Source organism: Toxotes jaculatrix, chromosome 10 (assembly GCF_017976425.1).
Source record: "Toxotes jaculatrix isolate fToxJac2 chromosome 10, fToxJac2.pri, whole genome shotgun sequence".
NCBI classification, from domain to species: Eukaryota; Metazoa; Chordata; class Actinopteri; family Toxotidae; genus Toxotes; species Toxotes jaculatrix.
In genome coordinates this window covers 26,496,883-26,515,964 of record NC_054403.1, presented here as the reverse complement: position 1 = coordinate 26,515,964, position 19,082 = coordinate 26,496,883, and the positions used below count along the sequence as shown (strand labels likewise).

At 41.4% G+C, this 19,082-nt stretch overlaps 2 protein-coding genes across 2 annotated transcripts in view; one reads left to right on the top strand and one right to left on the bottom strand.

Annotated features, from left to right (window-relative positions):
- Positions 1 to 3,134: 3,134 nt before the first annotated feature.
- On the bottom strand, positions 3,135 to 6,108 carry atox1 (antioxidant 1 copper chaperone). The gene is made up of 4 exons (XM_041047916.1): positions 5,966 to 6,108; positions 5,356 to 5,431; positions 4,181 to 4,334; positions 3,135 to 4,012 (listed from the first exon to the last, which is right to left on the bottom strand). The coding sequence occupies exons 1-3, from the start codon at positions 5,969 to 5,971 to the stop codon at positions 4,210 to 4,212; spliced, it is 207 nt and encodes a 68-aa protein (XP_040903850.1). The 5' UTR covers positions 5,972 to 6,108; the 3' UTR covers positions 3,135 to 4,012; positions 4,181 to 4,209.
- Positions 6,109 to 7,406: 1,298 nt separating this feature from the next.
- The window catches only part of slc36a1 (solute carrier family 36 member 1), a 34,270-nt gene continuing 22,594 nt past the window's right edge, over positions 7,407 to 19,082 (top strand). Inside the window, exons 1-10 of the mRNA XM_041047915.1 lie at positions 7,407 to 7,573; positions 9,904 to 10,037; positions 11,806 to 11,920; positions 12,037 to 12,127; positions 12,591 to 12,679; positions 14,399 to 14,488; positions 14,898 to 14,982; positions 16,462 to 16,689; positions 17,847 to 17,945; positions 18,726 to 18,892. Coding sequence (XP_040903849.1) covers positions 10,001 to 10,037; positions 11,806 to 11,920; positions 12,037 to 12,127; positions 12,591 to 12,679; positions 14,399 to 14,488; positions 14,898 to 14,982; positions 16,462 to 16,689; positions 17,847 to 17,945; positions 18,726 to 18,892 — 1,001 coding nt within the window. The 5' untranslated portion in view covers positions 7,407 to 7,573; positions 9,904 to 10,000. The remainder of the gene's footprint in view (positions 7,574 to 9,903; positions 10,038 to 11,805; positions 11,921 to 12,036; positions 12,128 to 12,590; positions 12,680 to 14,398; positions 14,489 to 14,897; positions 14,983 to 16,461; positions 16,690 to 17,846; positions 17,946 to 18,725; positions 18,893 to 19,082) is intronic.

Genomic DNA, 19,082 nt, shown 5'->3' with positions numbered 1-19,082 from the left:
CGCCTGCTGTCAGTCCATTCAAAAGCACATTAAGCGACGCATTCAACGTGCACAAGTGTGGTACTTACACAGCATGGACTCAACATAGCAACCTGCCGGGCTACATTAGCTTCACAATAAAAGCAAACAGGTTGTATTTGCTTCAGTATATTACACTAATTGTATCGACCGCAGGGCAACAGAAGCCAGTATTTGTCAGCGGAAACACAGAAACTCGTGTTCCAGGCTCAGTCACGTCGTGTGTGTCAGTCGTCAAGGAAAGGATGAATTCACAGAGTGTGTTTTTTTTCCTTTTCTCTGTTCCTCAGCTTCACCTTGCTTCCCTTTGAAGGGTCACACCTGTTTGTGAACAGTACAACACCGAGGATGGTGTCTTTAAACTAAAAAACTCTGCTGGCTCCAGACGCCTGCAGCTTCTCTTGGAAAGAAGAATTAACAAACTATCAGATGCACTGAAGAGACTCTGTTTATGAGTGTGGGAGGGTAACATGAGGAACCCAGTGACTGTGCTGACAACCCTGTTATCTGTGGAGTTTGTGCTGTACACAATGAGTCTCTGTTCGCCTCAGTGGCTGGTTCAGACCGAGGGGGCCAGCGAGGGACTCTTTGCCCTCTGCAGCGCCTACGAAGGCTTCTCCAGCTGCACCACGTTTCCAGCCTGGCTGGGTGAGCATCCGCGACGCCGTCACCGCTTCACACAAACATGACAAACATGCATCACATTAAGTTTACATTTAAATCTTTAACACTGCCCTAAATAGTTTGTTGAGTGTGGAAGTCAACGTGAGATTCGTTCCAGTGCAGTGAAGCTCCTTTTTTACATAAATTCATGCAATGATGGGTAAATTTGCACAGTTTGTGAATGTAGCTGAAAGTTCACTCACTGGCCTCCTCCACAGTTTTCAATGAATATGAAATAGTCTTTGCTCTGTCGGGTTTTCTGTGTTGAAACTGTTGACATATGCTCAGCACCTGTTGATTTCATCCACATCACCTCCAGGACTCCTCGTCTACGTTGGTTTAAGAGTTAAACTTCAAAGACTAATTCCCAATAGACCAATAGACTACTTTTATTTTCAATATGTCTGGCAGTTATTTTCTTTAATGATTGTTTTTTCTCAGTTCATTTTTTCAATTTATCAACTTGTCATATCTGCTCTGGAGTACTGGCTGGTTTCTGGGTGTCTGGGTAAATAATAATACTGATGTGCGCTGTGGGGGTTAACGTCGGGGCCAGGAGGTAAATCCAGCTGTGTCACTGAGTACAACATTTTAAATCTTCTACTTGCAGGAAGTTACAGCTTGTCCTGGATGTTTCTGTCTGCTTCCAGCCTGCTGTCTCTGACCGCTCTGCTCACCGTCAGGCCTGCTCTGAGCCGAGGAAGGAGGGCCATCGCCGCTCTGCTCCTCAACATCACCTCCAGTATGACATACCACTGACTACAACTGCACATTTCTGACCATGTACAGACAAGGATCTTTGAACCTATCCTTATTCAGGAAATCCATCCTGCCTGTTACCTAGAGAGATAAACACAGCCCTCAGTGAATGATGTGAGCAGATTGTGCTCGCTAAGATTTGTGTGTGTTTTATTGGCTTTTTCTAATATCTATTTTACTACAGTATTTGGTCATTTAAAGCTACATTATTATAAATAAACCTAAGGGGCTTTGATTTGCAGAGGGTTTAAATTCTCAGAGTTTAAACTGGAATAAAAGATCAAATCAGTGTCATTGAGCAGGTAACTAAGCACCTTGCTGCCTTGCTGCGGTGATGAAGTTACTCTCCTCTCACTTAATCTTCTTCTTCTCATCCTATAGTTGCTCTCTGTGCCAGCGCTCTCATCGCCTTCCTGGTGTCCATCGAACGGCAGGAACCCGAGCTGCTGCAGCACCTCGGCTGGACCTTCTACATCTGCTGTGCCACCCTCTTCTACGCCTCGCTGGTGACTGTGCTGCTGGGGGTCATTCAGGGGGACAGTGGGCGGGTTGAACCGGCTGTGAGGGGAGCGGCGATGGATCTGTCTGTGATCGCAGCCTGATGAACACACACACGACAAAACGTCATATTTTACTGTCAAAACGTTGTATGTTCACATTATAAGACGTTGTCTCATAAATACAACATATTTCACATGTACATAATGAGCCACTTTGCTCAGGAATATCAGGAGTTTGTATTGTGATGTGTGAAGCTTTTTAAGTTTTCCAGCTTATCAGTATCCTGCTCCTACCTCCATCTGTGGTCTGTTTCTTGTGCTGCTGTAAATTAACAAATCGATGTTCTCTTTTTTTATTTTTTTTGTATGTTTTAAATTACGAAACCACAAATTCGGACAAAATACAACCATCTAATGAAATATCTGAGCCAGATGTTACACTTTATAACCTGGTACAGAACTCAAACATCTGCTCTCAGTGGAGCTCAGTGTGCTGGATGCAGAAAGCTGTTGCTCCTGGTATTTTAAACATTAAACTGCCTCCAACTGGTGTGAATATCCAGGAAACGATGGCAGGAGTTTGTCCTTCTGTGTCACAGCTGGAAAATCATCAACAGAAACTTAGTGAAAAGACTCAATCAAAGAAAACTGCCTTAGTAAATACTTAGTTCTGACTGAGTGTAAAAACACTGAATTAAAAAAGTAAACTCTTCTTACTTTGTTACTACACTACGTGTCCTTGAGCTCTTCAGGAGAAAAAAAAAACAGAAGGTGCAGTTGAAAGAGGAGACAGGTGCTTCATGTCTTTGAAAAAGTCAAAAGGAATGTGGAAATCACCTGAACACACAGCGCCACCCTGTGGTTGAAGCACTGTGTTACTTTGCAGCCTGAACATTTTCAAACCTTCAGTTTACGGTGAGCAGGATGTTATCGGATCGGCAGGATATTAAGTATCTAGTGGCATAACATGAAGTAATGGATCATTCACTATGCATTTCCATATGTTCCACACACTGTGATCTTTTTCTGTCTGTAGGATACCTGAAGTACTTCTTTCCTGTTTTGCATCAGAAAGATATACAGATGTTCCACATCTTCCAGTGCACTGATTAGCAGTGGTAGGGATGATGGTATGAGTATTAGTACTCCTCCTGATATCTAGACAAAAGAATAAAACAGTAAACTGTGACAAACTGAGGCAGAACTGATTTTATTTGATTTCAGCTGTTTGTACACAACATATCAGGACAATCACAAAAAGCCCAGCAGAAGATGATTTTTTTTTCCCAGAGTAACACAACAACAGAGTGAATTACAGTGTGTTACTGTGTCTTGGCAAATCTCGACTAACATGATGAACTCCGGGTCATCGTAGTGTAAACTGTGATGAAGCAAAGAGGAAGCAGGTTTACAAATTAAAGTCCAGCACACGGTCCCTGAAGGGAAGAGAGACTGAGTTTCCCCATTGGTGCAGATCTGCAGACAGCTTCATCCATGGGGTTTCTGAGGATAAGTTTTATTATTCATACAATAAATGCAATAATACTGAGAGAACATTTAGACATATATTGCCAATAGTCTGCAGCATGTTTTCCAGTCCAGGGAATGTACTTCAAATGTGTCAAACTGCTGGTGCCTTGTTTTTACTGTTTGAAGGTGGCGTCTTACAAAAACACAAAAAGACAGTTACAAACATCATTTTCACACGATACGTGACGATGGCAACCGTGCATCAAAGCTCGCATTACTGTAACGTGAGGAAATACAAAGACAAGAAGCTGGAAGACTGTGATTTAAAAAACACACACAGACAACAAAGTGCCAACATCATAAATTTCAGGTTTGCTGTCATTCTCCACACATATTCGGCTGGTCTGGTTTTACAAATCACAACACTGAGAGAAGATCTGCATCCAAGGGGATTTTTGTGCGTGTAAGCGTCAGGTTCATTTCCAACAATAAATGGAAGGAAGGATGGGGGCGGGGGGTGGGTCCATCAGACTCTTCCGGACCGGGAAAATAATTTGAAATTCCAGTATTAATGTTCATGTTGCATCAGCAGCAATGAGATCCTAAAGAAAACACAAATACAGACGGAAAAAATAAGTCAAACATTGACATCACATTTATAAATCCGTAACAGATCCACTGATACTGATCACTGACTGACAAGTTTATGGTCTCATAAACATAAAACTGTGGGAAAATAAACATAAATCTACGGGTCACCATCGTGTCACCTGTTCTACATGGGCAGAAGCAGACTCCTTCATTTAGTGCCGTTGTACTTGACCTCCTTCCCGCATTTCTTTAGTGTCTCCATGAGAACCTCCACATCTTTGTCAGACTCGATCCAAACCAGTTTCTTAGGCAGGTCGATCTCAAACTTCACGTCTGAGAGTAGAGAAAACAAAGAGGCTCTTTGTTTAATAGCAACAACAACAGCATCATAGATAACCCGCCCTGCTTTGCACGACTGCGCTTTGAATGAACTGAAATATACAAGGAGGAGATTCACCATAATACACTTTAATTCAAATGTTGGTTACATGCTAATTTTTTCTGTCACCTGATCTCCAACAAAGGAATTTTTTTCACCAATTTAACATCATGGATTGATGAGATCTGACAGCGTAAGAGGACCTGAAGGAAGATATTTCCTGTAAAAGGTGTGTTCTATCAAAACAAGTTTCTTGTTGTAATAATCACTGCCCAGACTGTGGGACTGGGATGAGCTAGAAAAACAAAGTGTCACTTAGGCACTCCACATTTTCACGACTAAGCCAATAAAAGTGCAGTGCCACTGCATCAGGTGACTTGTTGGCTGACTCAACATTCAGAGCCAAGAAGTCATGAGCTTGGTCTGACGCAAGTTGCCTTTAAAAACTTTGAAACTGCACTTTTATTTTTTACTGAGTTCTCTGTGAAAAGACAGAGGACAGAGCAGGTGACTCTTTTAAGATTATGCAACAAATTAATTTAACATTTAATATTTAGCAAAGGTGGGGGGAAAATGATACACACACATAGCTATTGGTAATGTGAGTTTTTAAGATCAGAGCGAAAGTATGTTGACAGCTGAGAATTTGTGCAAATATTCAGTATCCTCATCTTTAAAGATGTTTGGCAAAGATTTCACTTATTCTGTGTTTCCCACAGGTGTTTATCCATCAGTGTACAGAAACCTCTAAACCAGAATTCTGACAACAACTGCACACTACAAACTCTGTGAACCACAAACTGAGGAAAGACTTTTTTAAGGTTAGAAACACAAAAGGTAACGCTTCTTACATTTAATGGCAGGCACAGTCTGAATAGTTTTGGCTTTAAGAGACTTTAATTGGCTTTAATTTGAAAATTACAACCATAAATGTGCAGAGGAGTTATTGTTTTATTGCTTGTGTTGTAAACTCACCTCCCAGTTTGTTGAGGACTCTGGTAACAGCTCCTGAACATCCCTCACACGTCATCGCCACCTCAAACTCGTGCTTCTGTTATGGACAAGTAAAAAGATGTTTATTTATCTCACTGTGTGTTTAATAAGGGGAATGATTCCTTTACTTCTCATATGTGTCATTAAATTCATTGCATCAACACCTATGGCTGCAGCACAAAGCTATCAAATCAAAATAGTTGCCGATTATCTTTCTGTCGCTCAGCTAATAGATTAATCGACAAATCCTTCAGCTCTGAAATAATCGATATGTCAAACACCAGCACCGATATCACTGTAAAGTTAAATCTACAGTGCTTCAGCAGTTAACTTATTGTACATTGTGAGGTATTGATGCTAGCTTAATGTGGCGATGGATTCTCGCTGTAGCTCAGCCAGGTCAGTGAACATAATCGATTTTTGCCTCTAACGGACCGTGATTATCAATGGAAGTGATCGGTAACTTTTAAATAAGCCAAATAAGATAAGTTTGACAGCTAGCTTGAAGACTACTTGGCATCCCGGAGAGGAAATGCTATTTTAATTAAAGCTAAAGATCACAACAAATGAAATACGGGTCGTAAGAACTCACGGTCATGTTTGGAGTGGTGTGTCGTAACCTGCTATCAGACCAGCTCTGGACTTTTGCCTCTAACTCGATGCAAATTTTGTGGAAACCTCCAGAAATCTGCACTACCTGGTTAGCCGGTTAGCGTCAAGCTGACTTTCATTAGCAGCAGGATTTCCGGTGTGAAAAAAAAATAGACGAACATATTTTTTATATTCCAGTTTCTGAGTCTAAAATAAGTATAGCTCACCCCGTAAATACCTAATAACTAATAAAGTTAAAGGAATCTTTTGCTCGCTTTACACAAATTTTACCTCAGTATTTAAAAGGATTTAAAGGAACATCGATGATAATGGTGACAAATTTATGAAGTTTATGGCTGGTTTTATTGTCTTTATGTGAATGTGAAAACACGTACACTTAAAATGTACATATCCTCCGTTTTTTTTTTTCTAAAGGTCTCTTTCCTTGCTTGTTTCTCTTAATTCCTATCCTAAACACGTTTTGCCTACTTTCGGAATAAAGTTTAAGAAAAAAATCTTCACTTCCGCTGATTCTGAGGGCATTTTCGCTAACTTGATGCATAGCAAAACGATCATTCCGATGACTTGCTTGAATGTTTCCCTTTTTACTGCTGATTTCAAAAACCTTAATTTTCTTTGCACTTAGCCATTTGAGCAAATTATACAAGAGGAAGAGAGTATAGATGAAAAACAAACTGCGCTGAGAACCTCTAACGTCTAACCTCTCACTGTACTCTGGCTGCCCCGGTTCTCAAATCAAGCGCTTCCATTCTGCTACATTTTTCCAAAATAAAAGCCCGATAATAAGTTTCCTCACTGAATAGACTTGACCAGAGAAACAAGCAAAACGTGCTTTTACTAACAGACTTGATTTGACAATGTCGAAATTATTAAGACTTGAATGATCGAATTTGGTCATTCAACAAATCAGTTAATCAGCTAATCATTTCCGCCGTAGAGTACTGGTTGGCTTCTGAGTGTCCACTTAATAAAACGTCCATGTACAGTGGTCAGTTGAGGTTCAACAGTACATTTTTGCCCCTTAGGAGGTTATTCTAACCATTATGATTAGGGTAACAATAAACTTAATCTAGAATTGTTTGCTATTTAGGTTGATACCTTCAGTACAGGGTGGTCTCATGACTGAAACAAACTCTGTCGTTAATTTTTAGCTAAATGAGCAATTAATATTAAAATATGTAATTTGTCCAGGGGTGTGCCAGGATGTTTTCTGCCTTCTCGACAGGATTAAGGTGTTTTTATTTCGTGAAGTTGAGCTGAGATTTGTCAACCTCTGCCTAAATATAACGACTGTTAAAACATGCTAACACGCTAACTCTCTGTCAGCTATAATCCGTCCCCATGGCAACAGCACGTCGAACACCACGACACTGCGTCCGCGGCAGCAAGGTCACATGACCACGCCGCTGGCTCCCTGACGCCGAGAGCCGAGTCCTGTGTTCCTGTAGCGTTCAATCGGTGCAGTGTCACCGCGGCGCTGTGTTCAATCACCAGACATGGTTACGATATGAAAATTAGAGGTCTGCGGTGACGTTAGCCTCTGGTTGAACCGGCCAGGATCGGAGAGAGAAGACAAGGTTGCTCCGAGGTAGGTTGGTGGACATGGTGAGCCGTGTTGGTGGGTGTTTACGGACACAAAGATGGCATCGGGACATAAAGCTAACGTTTGCTAACCCTAGTTTTATCTCTCGGAACATCAGCTGAGCCAGCTTTCGTTTTCGTCTAGTCGGAGCAAATTAAACAGGTAACAGGTCAACACTGGTGTGTAGCTGTCTCCTTGTTAACATAACTCCGGCAATTCCCAGTTTAGCTCCCGTCTTCCTTTCCTGCTATTTCAGTCTCTTCTCTGTGTGTTCCTCTGTCAGAGGCGAATAGAAGCTAAACCGTTTGTGCACATCCCTATTTAACTGCTTTCTTAGCACAGCTCAATCAATCATAAGCTCATTTGATGGTTTCCTGGCCAGATCCCATCAGTGATGTTTGTCCCGGTTGTCTGTCTTATCACCGCGTCCATTGAGGCGACAGAGACGCTCACACGTTTCCTCGCCAAAGATTAGTTTAAAATGATGGGATTATCGGGTTTATCTGGTCGGTCCACAGTGTGTGTGTGTGTGTGTGTGTGTGTGTGTGTGTGTGTGCTGTCATGAAAGGAAAACACTTCTCTTTTGTCAAAAATCAGAGAACAACTGAAGACGGACAAACACAGTTAACTTTGTTTTGCCGCACCCTGGTTAAACCGGAATGTGCTGTTTGTTTATTGGTTAACACCGGACACTGCATCCAGTATCAGTTTTAATGTTGACATGAGACCTTTGAATGTAAAGGTCACTATTTACGCCTTAAATGGCTTTTTTTGTTGTTGCTTGAGCTGAAAAGACTTCGTGTCTTCTTTCATTTCAAAGAAAAGAAAACAAGAAAAACTTGCGCATTTAAATAAAGTTAGAAAAACTTCAGAAATCTTCAAAAATCTCACTTTCTCCGAATTCTGTTACAAAAAGATTTATCAGTTAATCACAAGGATATGTCAGACTAATATTGAGAATGAAGAATACAGCCCCTGTAAACCTGTAGCATACAAAAAAGCAAAGAGAAAAAAACTGCCATATAATACGAAACTACATTTTCAGCTGCAGGTTGTGAACCGTTTTTTAAAAATATTAATATTTTAGTTAATAATAATAAAACATTACCAAATTAAATAAAGGTTATTTACATTCCCTCTCAGTAAAAATACTGTATTGACCTTTGGTGAAGAGGCTGCGGTTTTCTGTTGTTTGACTTAATTCTTGCCCTGTAAAAAAAAAACTATGAAATATATCATATTAGTAATAACTGATAATTATGTTATTCACATTGGTATTCTTAATGGCTTTTTTTTTTGTTTGTTTCATTGTTAAAGTGCTTCTGCACTGTGCTGTTTGCATGTCCGTGGTGCTTAGTTTAGTTCTTTCGCGTCATGGCACATTATGAAAATTGCTGAGTAGTAATCTCGTAGTTCAGAGACTTTGGCCTGTGCTGGAGGCTGCAGGCTGTGGTTGTTGTAGAAATCATGTTTCTTTTCTGCATGCTCTCTGAGCCGCTGTTGAACAACGTCTCATCCCCAGTATGATCTGCCAGGAGAAACCAAGTTTCACATTATTTGAGCAGCAGTTTTTCTTTAAAATATCCCTGTTTCGATTTAATGTACAATGTTCATGAATCAGTAGTTTACACAGCTGATGTAAGGTAGATGCAGGATAAACTGGGACTGGGAGTTTTACTACATATTTGTTTGGCAGAGAGTTTTATTTGATTAGAAGTCGATGTTGTAATTTTCCAGTTCAGTCCAATTTCACAAGTTGTTCTTAACTCATACAATAAACAGCTGTGACATGGAGTTTAAGGGAGTGTGTGAAGTGATGGCTGCTGGGAAATACAAACAATTCTGGTTCCTGACATTTCTGTAAAGTAGCAGCAGATGCACAGCGAAGCATTTGCAGAAATCCATCTGTGGTGGCAGCTCATAAAGACGTTCTCACACACCCTGTGTGAACTAACAGGCCTTATGCTGCTTTGTACCATGCTATGCTATGTATCATTAAGAAGTGGACAGGGATTACGTGCCTTGCTCAAAGACCATCCAACACCAATCAACACACCAGTGTGTGAGCTCAAAGTTTAGCAGAGAAAATGTAGCAGTGAAGTTTGCCTCGTTACCAACGACCATAATGTATCCAATGATCAGTACCAGTGAAGTAAGAGATTTCTAAGCCAGATGTTAATGCACAAGCGAAATTTCGCACCTGAATGAAAGATTTTTTTTTTGTGGAAAAACCTTCAGGCACAAATTATTGTCATTCAAAGCAGAGAACTTTTACATGCCTTTCTTCCTTTCATCGTGAAGGTGATGATCTTGTTTCCTTGTGTCTTCTGCTGTAGGAAGCTGTCAATGCTGGACTCCTCGATCTCTCAGCATTAGGATCTGCGAGGCTGGGAGAGACGACACCCGGCCGCCCACAAAACCACCTCACACAACATGATGGCCTCCAGCGACGTGGACGTCCGAGGTGAAGGTATTAAATCCAAGGGCACCGTTTTTGCTGATGTATAATTGCATTTCATTATTAAAGTGTGCTTTGTGGGGCTGGTAGTGTAGATACAGAATAACATAACATAGGTGCATAGACACAGTGGGATTATATGTAATCCCAGTTGGCAGGTAGACAGTGAATCATCAAAGCTGCTTTCATTTCATTTACAAAATCCCTCTGATGGTGTGGCTGGTGCCTTGTTTGGCGGGAGGTCACACCAACAAAGTAAATAATCACCATGTTGTGACAATGTTACCTACAACTTACTTCGACTTTAAAAGAGCATGAAGCACCTGTTTTTATGATATGCAGAACTTTTGTGAAGGGTTTTTGATGTTCTTAGAGCGGTTGTGTTTTTTTTGTGCTCAGGTGATTCATCCTGAACTTTGTAAATATTAAACTGACAGTGTTTTTTCTTTGTATTACACTTTAGTTTCTTCTAACACATGTTGTGTGTTGTCTTTTGGTCTTGTGTGTTGTTATGGGATACGGTGAATGGACATTATGACCCTTTTTGTCCTCCACCTTTCCTTTTGGAATGACCCGTTAAAAGACAAGCTCTACTCAACTGAAGTAAACCTCAAAGCCCAACTTTATTCACATTTAATTACCTGTTTGTTTGTTTGTTTGTTTGTCAGCCTAAAATAATGGCGGTGTGTTTTTCAGTTCATTGGGGCGATGTGTTAATGTCCACATTTGATTAACAGCAGCTGACATGATAACAAAGTGCCAGTGAGAAATAAGAGACAAAACAAACAAACTTACGCTGTAGCTATGTGTCACGGGACAGATAGATACTGGAGAGTAAAGAGCACAGCAGCATCTAACTGGACCCAGGCGACGTTTGCAGGTGTGTTTACATGCTGTTTAATGTGCTACAGCCGTGCAGCTACTCAGCTGTTGAGCATGTAAACTGATGCTAAGCTGCAGGACAAGATGTATGTTCTAGTTAGTTAGATAAGAAGGAAACTTTAGCAGGAGAGGTTGGTTGCTCAGAGTCTGTGGCCCTTGTGTTGTAGCTGCAGCTCTCTGGCTCAGTGTGACCATCTGCTGTGCTAATGACAGAAACACTGACAATACTGCTTGGTCTCCCTCCAGAATAATACCAGGATCATTTTCTGTCAATGCAAAAAAAGGGGCACCATCGTGTCACCTGTTCTGTAGCAATGGGCATCAAGGCCGTTGTCATGCTGATGTCCAGCTGAGAGGTTTCGGAGCACGGGACTGTGGGTTTTAAAAAGGTTCTCAGTTTCACTTCAGTATTAGTTTTCACACTATGAGTAGACATTTTGCCTTCTGATGCAAGAGAGAATACTCCACTCTTCTTCCCTCTAACACTAAAAATATCCTGTAACAGCTCCTCTCTGCTTTTAAAGAGGCAATCAGTCAGCAGACACTACAGCACACCCCACTGACGTCTCTGTCCTAAAGCAGTCTCAGATCACTGAACACATCTGTCATCGTTCAGGTAGCAGTGGCTGAGCGTAGCTACATATCATCTTGTCGTGTGTGTGTCACAGTCAGCTCTTGTAATGTGTCGTGGGCCTGGTGCACAGCCGATATCAGACTGAGGACTCAGTGAAGCTCAGTGAATTTAATACATTTAATACAATTTTATATTCAGTTATTTTATATTAACAGATCTAATCACGTGACTACTTGTATGTAAATATGTCACTCGTTGCTGTGATCACACCAATCTAATTCATAGGTTTTAGGATAATTTATGGAATTGTTGTCCTTGTCCTAGGTTCTTTGTTTTCTGACCAAAACCCATCAGAAATGGATGCTCTGTGTCCTTCTCCGCCTGGACCGTCCAGACCACAGCGTCACTATGAGAGGATTGGAGGACGGACAGGAACTTCGTAAGTGTTATAGAAGTGTAATATGCAGTTGACAACAGTGTCAGACCGTGAAAGTGTAAAAGCAGTGTGGTTGGTCTGGTTCTGATGCAGGTGCTACTGTTTTTTTTCCTCTCCAGTTTTTGTCAGACTCTTATCCACCTGTTGAAGGGGAACATTGGTACAGGGCTGCTGGGTCTGCCTCTGGCTGTCAAGAATGCGGGTCTGGTGGTGAGTACACAGAGATTTTATCATGTAATCACAGCAGGGCACGCAGCAGGCCAGCGCCGTTCCTGTCAGATGTTCATGACATGATACAGATGTGGTCAGGCTCGTAATTCAGTTTGAATTTGCAGGGCTGGTTTTTTGCCTGTTTGATTTGATTTCCCAGGAGCAATGCTCCTGAGAGCCGTGGCTGTTCTTCACCTGCAGCGAGCCACGGTTGCAGCATCTAAACATTTGCATGTTGCACTAAATCGAAAGACCATGATCAAAGCAATGGGAGAAGATAAAAAATATTCTGTTCTAAAATAAGACAACAAAAGACATTTTGTTGCTTCTACTGCAGCCGTTTTTAGAAACGAGTGTCTCTACAGTCATATGTCATTTGCCACATGCCTTTTCTTCACCTTCTTGACCTGACTTTCCCTCCCTCTCTGTCTGTCTGTCTGTCTCTCTCTCTGTCTCTGTCTAGCTTGGACCAGTCAGCCTGCTGGTTATGGGCGTCATTGCAGTCCACTGTATGAGGCTGCTGGTCAAATGTTCCCACCACCTCAGTGCAAAGTAAGTGAACACACCTCAGAAAGTCTTGTCACTTGAAAACCGCTCTTCGCGCTGGATTTCTGTAAAGTTAACTTAGCTCAGCTGGTAAAGTGGCGTTAAATAAGAGAAAACATTTTAGCTGTTGTAAACGCCGCGTTTTGATGTTGGCTTCATGTTCTCATCAGCCACACTACATACCACAATGCAGTGCAGCCGTTGGCTTTGAATTCTACTTCTGCTTTTGCTCAGCGTGGTCTTTTTCACACGCTGAGGGGGGTCATAAGTCATCAGTTTTATTTCCTGATATCAGTATCTATCAAGAAGTAAAGTAGTACTTTATCTAGAAATTCAACTGAGGAACCTTTTACAGGGCAGTCGTGGGTCGTGCATTAATCACAGGGTTGTCAGTTTGATGTCAAAGCGTCGCAGAGCAAGATAATGAGCCCCAGGTGGCTCCCAATGGGCAGGCCAGCAGCTTGCATGAGTGAATGAAATTGCAAAGCACTTTGTAACGGTACAAAAATGTTTTCCTTTCTATTTTCAGTAAAATGCATTTAAAGAATGGAAAGTTGCACAGCATCAAACTTTATAAGCTGCTGTTACATGTCAAATGCATGTAAAATCTTAATCTTAAAAGGAAATCGTAACTAATGTAGTGAGTGAATAAACGTAGAGAGGTAAAACTCATTTCCCTCTGAACTGTGGTCATTTGTGTACTTAGCTGTCCACTGTGCCAACAGAGACTTGTTTGTTGTTGCTGGCTGACAGATTACACTCTATTTTAGTGTGTCTCCACCCTTTTCCACTGTGTAATCAGTGGCATATGTGAACCGAGTTCTACTGTACAACCAGACATAATGTACCTGTGATCTGTAGTCAGCTCCACCAATCAGGGTCGATGTTGTCACCAGTTCAGTTTCAAACCATTAGATTATGTAACTGAACCAGTGGGATCATTAACCCAGAGTATGGCCCGTTATCTGTTTTAAAGCTGTTGGTGAGTTGCAGCTGAGGTGATTAACACACTCATATACGCTTGTTATCTGAATCCCATTAGTGTGTGCTGCAGTTGGTGCTGCCCGTGACCGTGCACCCACCTGTGCACCGTGTCTCCTGCACTTTGCCCAGTTCATACAGGGACATGGACCCAGCCCCGCCCTGCCACGCCAAAGAGGATTAAGCAGATAGAGAGCATGAATGAACAGCTTCTACAGCAAGCCTCAGTCAGAAACGTCTTCCGTACAAAAAAAAGTCACATACGAATCCGAGAAATGCAGAGGCTCATGGGAAACATGCTGCTCTTCCTTTTTTCTGAGGTTCTTTTACTGCAGAGTCAGAGTCAGCGCTTCCTCTTGTTCCCTTGTTAACACGCAGGAGCCGTTCAGTAGCTGCAGATATGCACGTGTCCACCCGTATGTGCATGAAAAAAAAACTTGGTTCCCACCTCTGCAGTTAATTAGCCATTTTACTTTTTCTTCCCCGACCTCTGTCTGTTATTCTCTGCAGCTGTAACGAACCATTTTCTGCTTCATCGACTGTTCATTGTTTTGTAACGTCATGCTAATCTGATCTTCACTGCGCGGGGTTTTCCTACAGCTTGCAATTTTTCAGTCTGTAACTGTGTGATGGTGAACATGAATAAATAGACATTAAGAACATACATTAATATCTGAACAGCAATGCAGAATAAGATGTGTTCAGAGGCTGTCTGATAAAGGAGTGTGAATGTTTCTCGTCCAGGGTGAACAGACCGTCTCTGACGTACGGCGAGGCGGTGCAGTATGGGATGGAAAACGTTTCGTGGCTGCGGAGACACTCGCAATGGGGAAAGTAAGACAAACGTTTACCGCTTTTTTAACTCATGTTATCCCCCCACAGCTGAATGACAGGGGGCCATTTGTTTGGCCATGCATAGGAAACATATGTGGTCATGTATGTATTTTAGCATTAGGGATTTTTTAAACATTTTTAATGCTTAATGCTGAGTTCATAACCCCAAACCCACAGTCGTCTGAACATTGTCTCAGAGGCTCTCCCACAACGAATGGGAAAGTTGTCAGCACACAACCATGCAAAGCTCCCAAAATATGGAACTATTCCTTCAGGCAGTGTTTCCCTTCAGAGAGCCATCTTGTTCATCCGTGTGTTAGTTCATGAACTTAGTGTGCCAGAGGATTCTTACCCTCTGTCTGACCTCCGCTCTTCTTCGTCTCTGTCTCTGTCTCTGTGTCGCGCTCAGACGGACGGTGAACTTGTTCCTCATCATCACCCAGCTGGGCTTCTGCTGCGTTTACTTTGTCTTCCTCAGTGACAACGTGAAGCAGGTCAGGATCTCTCTCACACACACACACACACACACACACACACACACACACACACACACATGCACTAACTGCTTGTCCAAGCTCTTTCTGACACTGGTTACTGTGTCAGCATAACATGCAGGACACTGTCTTTTACCTGCACAGCTCTAAAAATAAGAATAAGAAAATAAGAATGAGAATAAATCTATAGTGTTTACATGGCCCAGTCAATAGAGAGATAGAACATTGGATCATGGTGAATGAATCTGTCTGTTTACTCTGATTGTGGACTTAATGTGGACTTATGGCCTTACGTTGGTTAGACTGGTCACATGACGGTGATTTTAGTTTATACAGCAGTTTCCATAGTTATGTAAGCGTGTTGCCCATGTATGTGCCTGTGCTCACTGACAGAGTGAGTAGGTTTCAGTGTGCGTTCAAAGTTTACACTTACCACAGTAGCTATGATAAATAGGTCACTAGCAGTGCAGGGATGACAGTGATTTCCGTAACAGCAGGGAGGAAGGATTTACAGTTTACATGTTTACATGCACCAGATAACAAATTAAAACAATCCCAAACAAAATCTGACAAGTGTTTGTTCATCTAACAGCACGCACTCGTACAGCTGCAAATATACATGTGGTGGAAATAGAAACAAACTCAGATTCAGCTTCACAGGATTTGGGGGAAGTTTAGAACAATATGTGCAACACATTTCTGCCTGATGATATTTTATACTTTATCTTTATTTTCTTAAATTTATAGTCTTATCTTTATTGTCATAAATTTCTCTTCTTCATTGACTTCTTGGTGACGTGTTTGTTTTGTCTGTGATTGATGTGACCTTTGACCTCTGATCTCTTTACCACCAACTGACCCCTCGTTGTGTTTAGGAAAGTTCCACTGGTTGAATGACTTTCAGGGAACTGTTCAAACCTGATTTTTTTTCCCTGCCTTTTCAATCCATTGTTGAAGCAGAGAACACTGTAGTTTGCATTTCATGTGTTTGCATAATGTCAAGTATGTTTTGAGCAGAGCTCTTTAAACAGTTAATGAAATCCATTTGGCAGCGTCCCTGAATTCTGGCTTGTAAAATAATTTTGTCTGTAATTTGTGTAGTACAGTTTCTTACCACTAGATGGCGGAGTCTCTCTGCTGTGGCGGTCATCAACCAAACCAAGCACAGTCCAGGACAGGTTTTTCTTTTACAAACATATTTGCATCAAGCAGTCTATTAAAGCAGAGATACAAACATTTCTTTACCTCCCCAGCCTCTGTATCCACATAGATAAATAAATACAGTAAAGAGTGGCAGTAGAATACAGATGAAGATGACAAAAACTGGATAAAACGGATAAAATACAATGACAAATAAAATATACAGGAGAGAAGAAAACATCTACAAACATGAATACAATACAGTGAATCAGTTTCCATTCTTCACTCATTTATAGACTCGTTTCTCTGTTTTCTCCTGCTCCCTTCTGCCTTCACCAGGTGGTGGAAGCAGCCAACACCACCACCTTCAGCTGTCACGTGAATTACACCAACCAGACACAGCTCCTGGTGCCGAGCTACGACTCCCGTATCTACATGCTCTTCTTCCTGCCTTTCATCATCCTGCTGGTTTTCACCCCCAACCTGAAATACCTGGCTCCTCTGTCCCTGGTGGCAAACCTGGTCATGACCGCCAGCTTGGTCCTCATCTACTTCTACTCCCTCACGGTAAACACCAGACTAGTTTCTGTTAATTGGCAGCATGAACGACAGGTTCTGTGGGAGAAGCACAATGTGAAAAATGTAGGCTTCTCCTGATAAAGACAGTAAACTAATGTGATCTCTTCCTTATTAAGGTTTGCAACCAGCTGCACAGAGAAAAACTCTTACTTTTCTTCTCTGTGTTATACTTTGTGTCTTTGTTTCTACTTTGCCGAATGGTTTCTGTGGTTGTTATGGATAACAGGACAACTGGCAGTGACAGAGTCTCCAGATTACCTGTTTTCCAGCTGTGGAGTATTTCATCATGCAGCTTCTGCCCTTTACAGATACATAGCAGTCGTGTTCCCTGAGAAATGGCCTTGCCTTGAAAAAAGCAATTTCTTGCATCAGAAGCCTTACAAAGATTCAGCACTAAGAGATATATGTGGCCTGTAAGGTGTTTCTGTGGCTGATGAATCACATGAGCAAGGAATTTTGGGAAAACTAGAGCATAAAGGCTCCAGATATTTCAAAAACAGTCTGGAATGTCTTCCTTTTTAATTGCTTGTTTGGGTTTTATCATCTTACTGTATTTTAGCTCTGCAATTAACACCAGAGTGCATAATAATATTAATGTGCTTGGTCCAGTTTATTTTTTAATTACCTTATTTCACGATTTCAGCAAAATAATGATAAGAGCAAAGACCTGGTCAGCAGCTCTGAGTCCAGCTGACCACTGATCTTTACCCTGCTGATACACTGAATGCAGTAAAATAGCTCACATTGTCCTGAAATCTGCCGTTTGGGTTTCTTTTGCAATCATGGCTGTTTCCTGAATGTTATTCTGCTTATTCCACAACCACTTATCTAAGACCATAATCATGTTGAATTATTCTATTACAAGCTAATGCAATTTGCAGGAGTCCAACAGGACCGAGGAGAGGTGTTCTCTCAGCACAATGAGATTGTGACTTAATGTGATTACTTACTAACCACAGAGAGAATCTCTTGTCTGCAGTGATGTGATCAGGCTTGGAACCACTGTCATTCACAAATAACAAACAAAAAGTCAGAGAAAAAAGTATCCAACAAAGCCTTGATTTTATAATCTCAAAAAAGATGAAAGGGTTTTTACAGAACAGAGAGTTAATGTTTATATCATGTTTTCTCTGTTTTCCCTCCAGAACATCACTTACCCCATCAACCTACCAAAAGTGGGCAGAGCTAAAGACTACCCTCTCTTCTTTGGGACGGCCATCTTTGCCTTTGAAGGAATTGGAGTGGTACGTGACATGAAAGCAAAGCTCAGACACATTAACGTTTATCCAGTAAAACACAATTTACACCTGGTATTGTGATCGTCAGCATCAATTTGATCGTACATCAAATTTCAATTAAAAAGGCACTAAAATCGCTTTCCATGTCAATAAACTTTTTTAGTTAAATTGTTCTTCTGTATTTATACATATATTGATAAAGCAGTATCTTTTTTAACACCTTGAACTGCTCTTTAATAATATTTTCAGTGATTATCACGTTATTTGTAAAAAAAGTTTTGGTTCCTTCCATTTTTATGTCGAAATGAACCTGGACCTTAGCAGTAAATGAAATGAATGGTCATGTGTGTCCAAAGTGGACATTAGCATGCATGACACTGTACCCAGGCTTCACCTAATTAAAACTTGAAGCATACATGTTGCTTTTGTTTCAGTGCACAGTTTAATATGCACTGCACAGATAGCTCCGCAGCAGCGTACTCTTCATTGTTATTCAGTGACACCCAGCCAGTGTACTGGAGAGAAGATTACGCTCTTCAGTATGTCGAGTGCAAGAGAACCTCCGTTTTTTTGCTGAAATGTCAACAGAAATTTGGCCTTCATTATAACGTCCACACGCCAAAATCAAGACATCACAGCCTGAGAGGAAGTGACATTTCAAAATGAAAAATTCACAGGAACACTGCAAAGGCCTTTTTCACTGCTCTGGGTTAATTCCTCTAATGTCGTGGAGTCATTTTGGCCCATTGTCCTGTTAACGGTCCCGTTGTCTCTGTGGGTCGGCAGGTTCTTCCCCTGGAGAACAAGATGCAGAGGCCTCAGAGTTTCTCTCTGGTTCTGTATTTGGGGATGGGGATCGTCACCTTCCTCTACATCAGCCTCGGTACCATAGGATACATGTGCTTTGGAGAGCACATAGGCGGGAGCATCACGCTTAACCTGCCAAACTGCTGGTGAGATAACATCAACACTCCCCACATTATAAATAGGTGTTGGTTCCTGATTTGCAGCATTTGACGACCTGATCAACAGGATTTGGCTTTTTTCCTCCACACACTCAGTGCACTTAACCTGCTGCAGCTGGATGTTGGTTGTATGTGGAAAAGTCGTGGTATATTTCATATACATATAAACACAAAAATT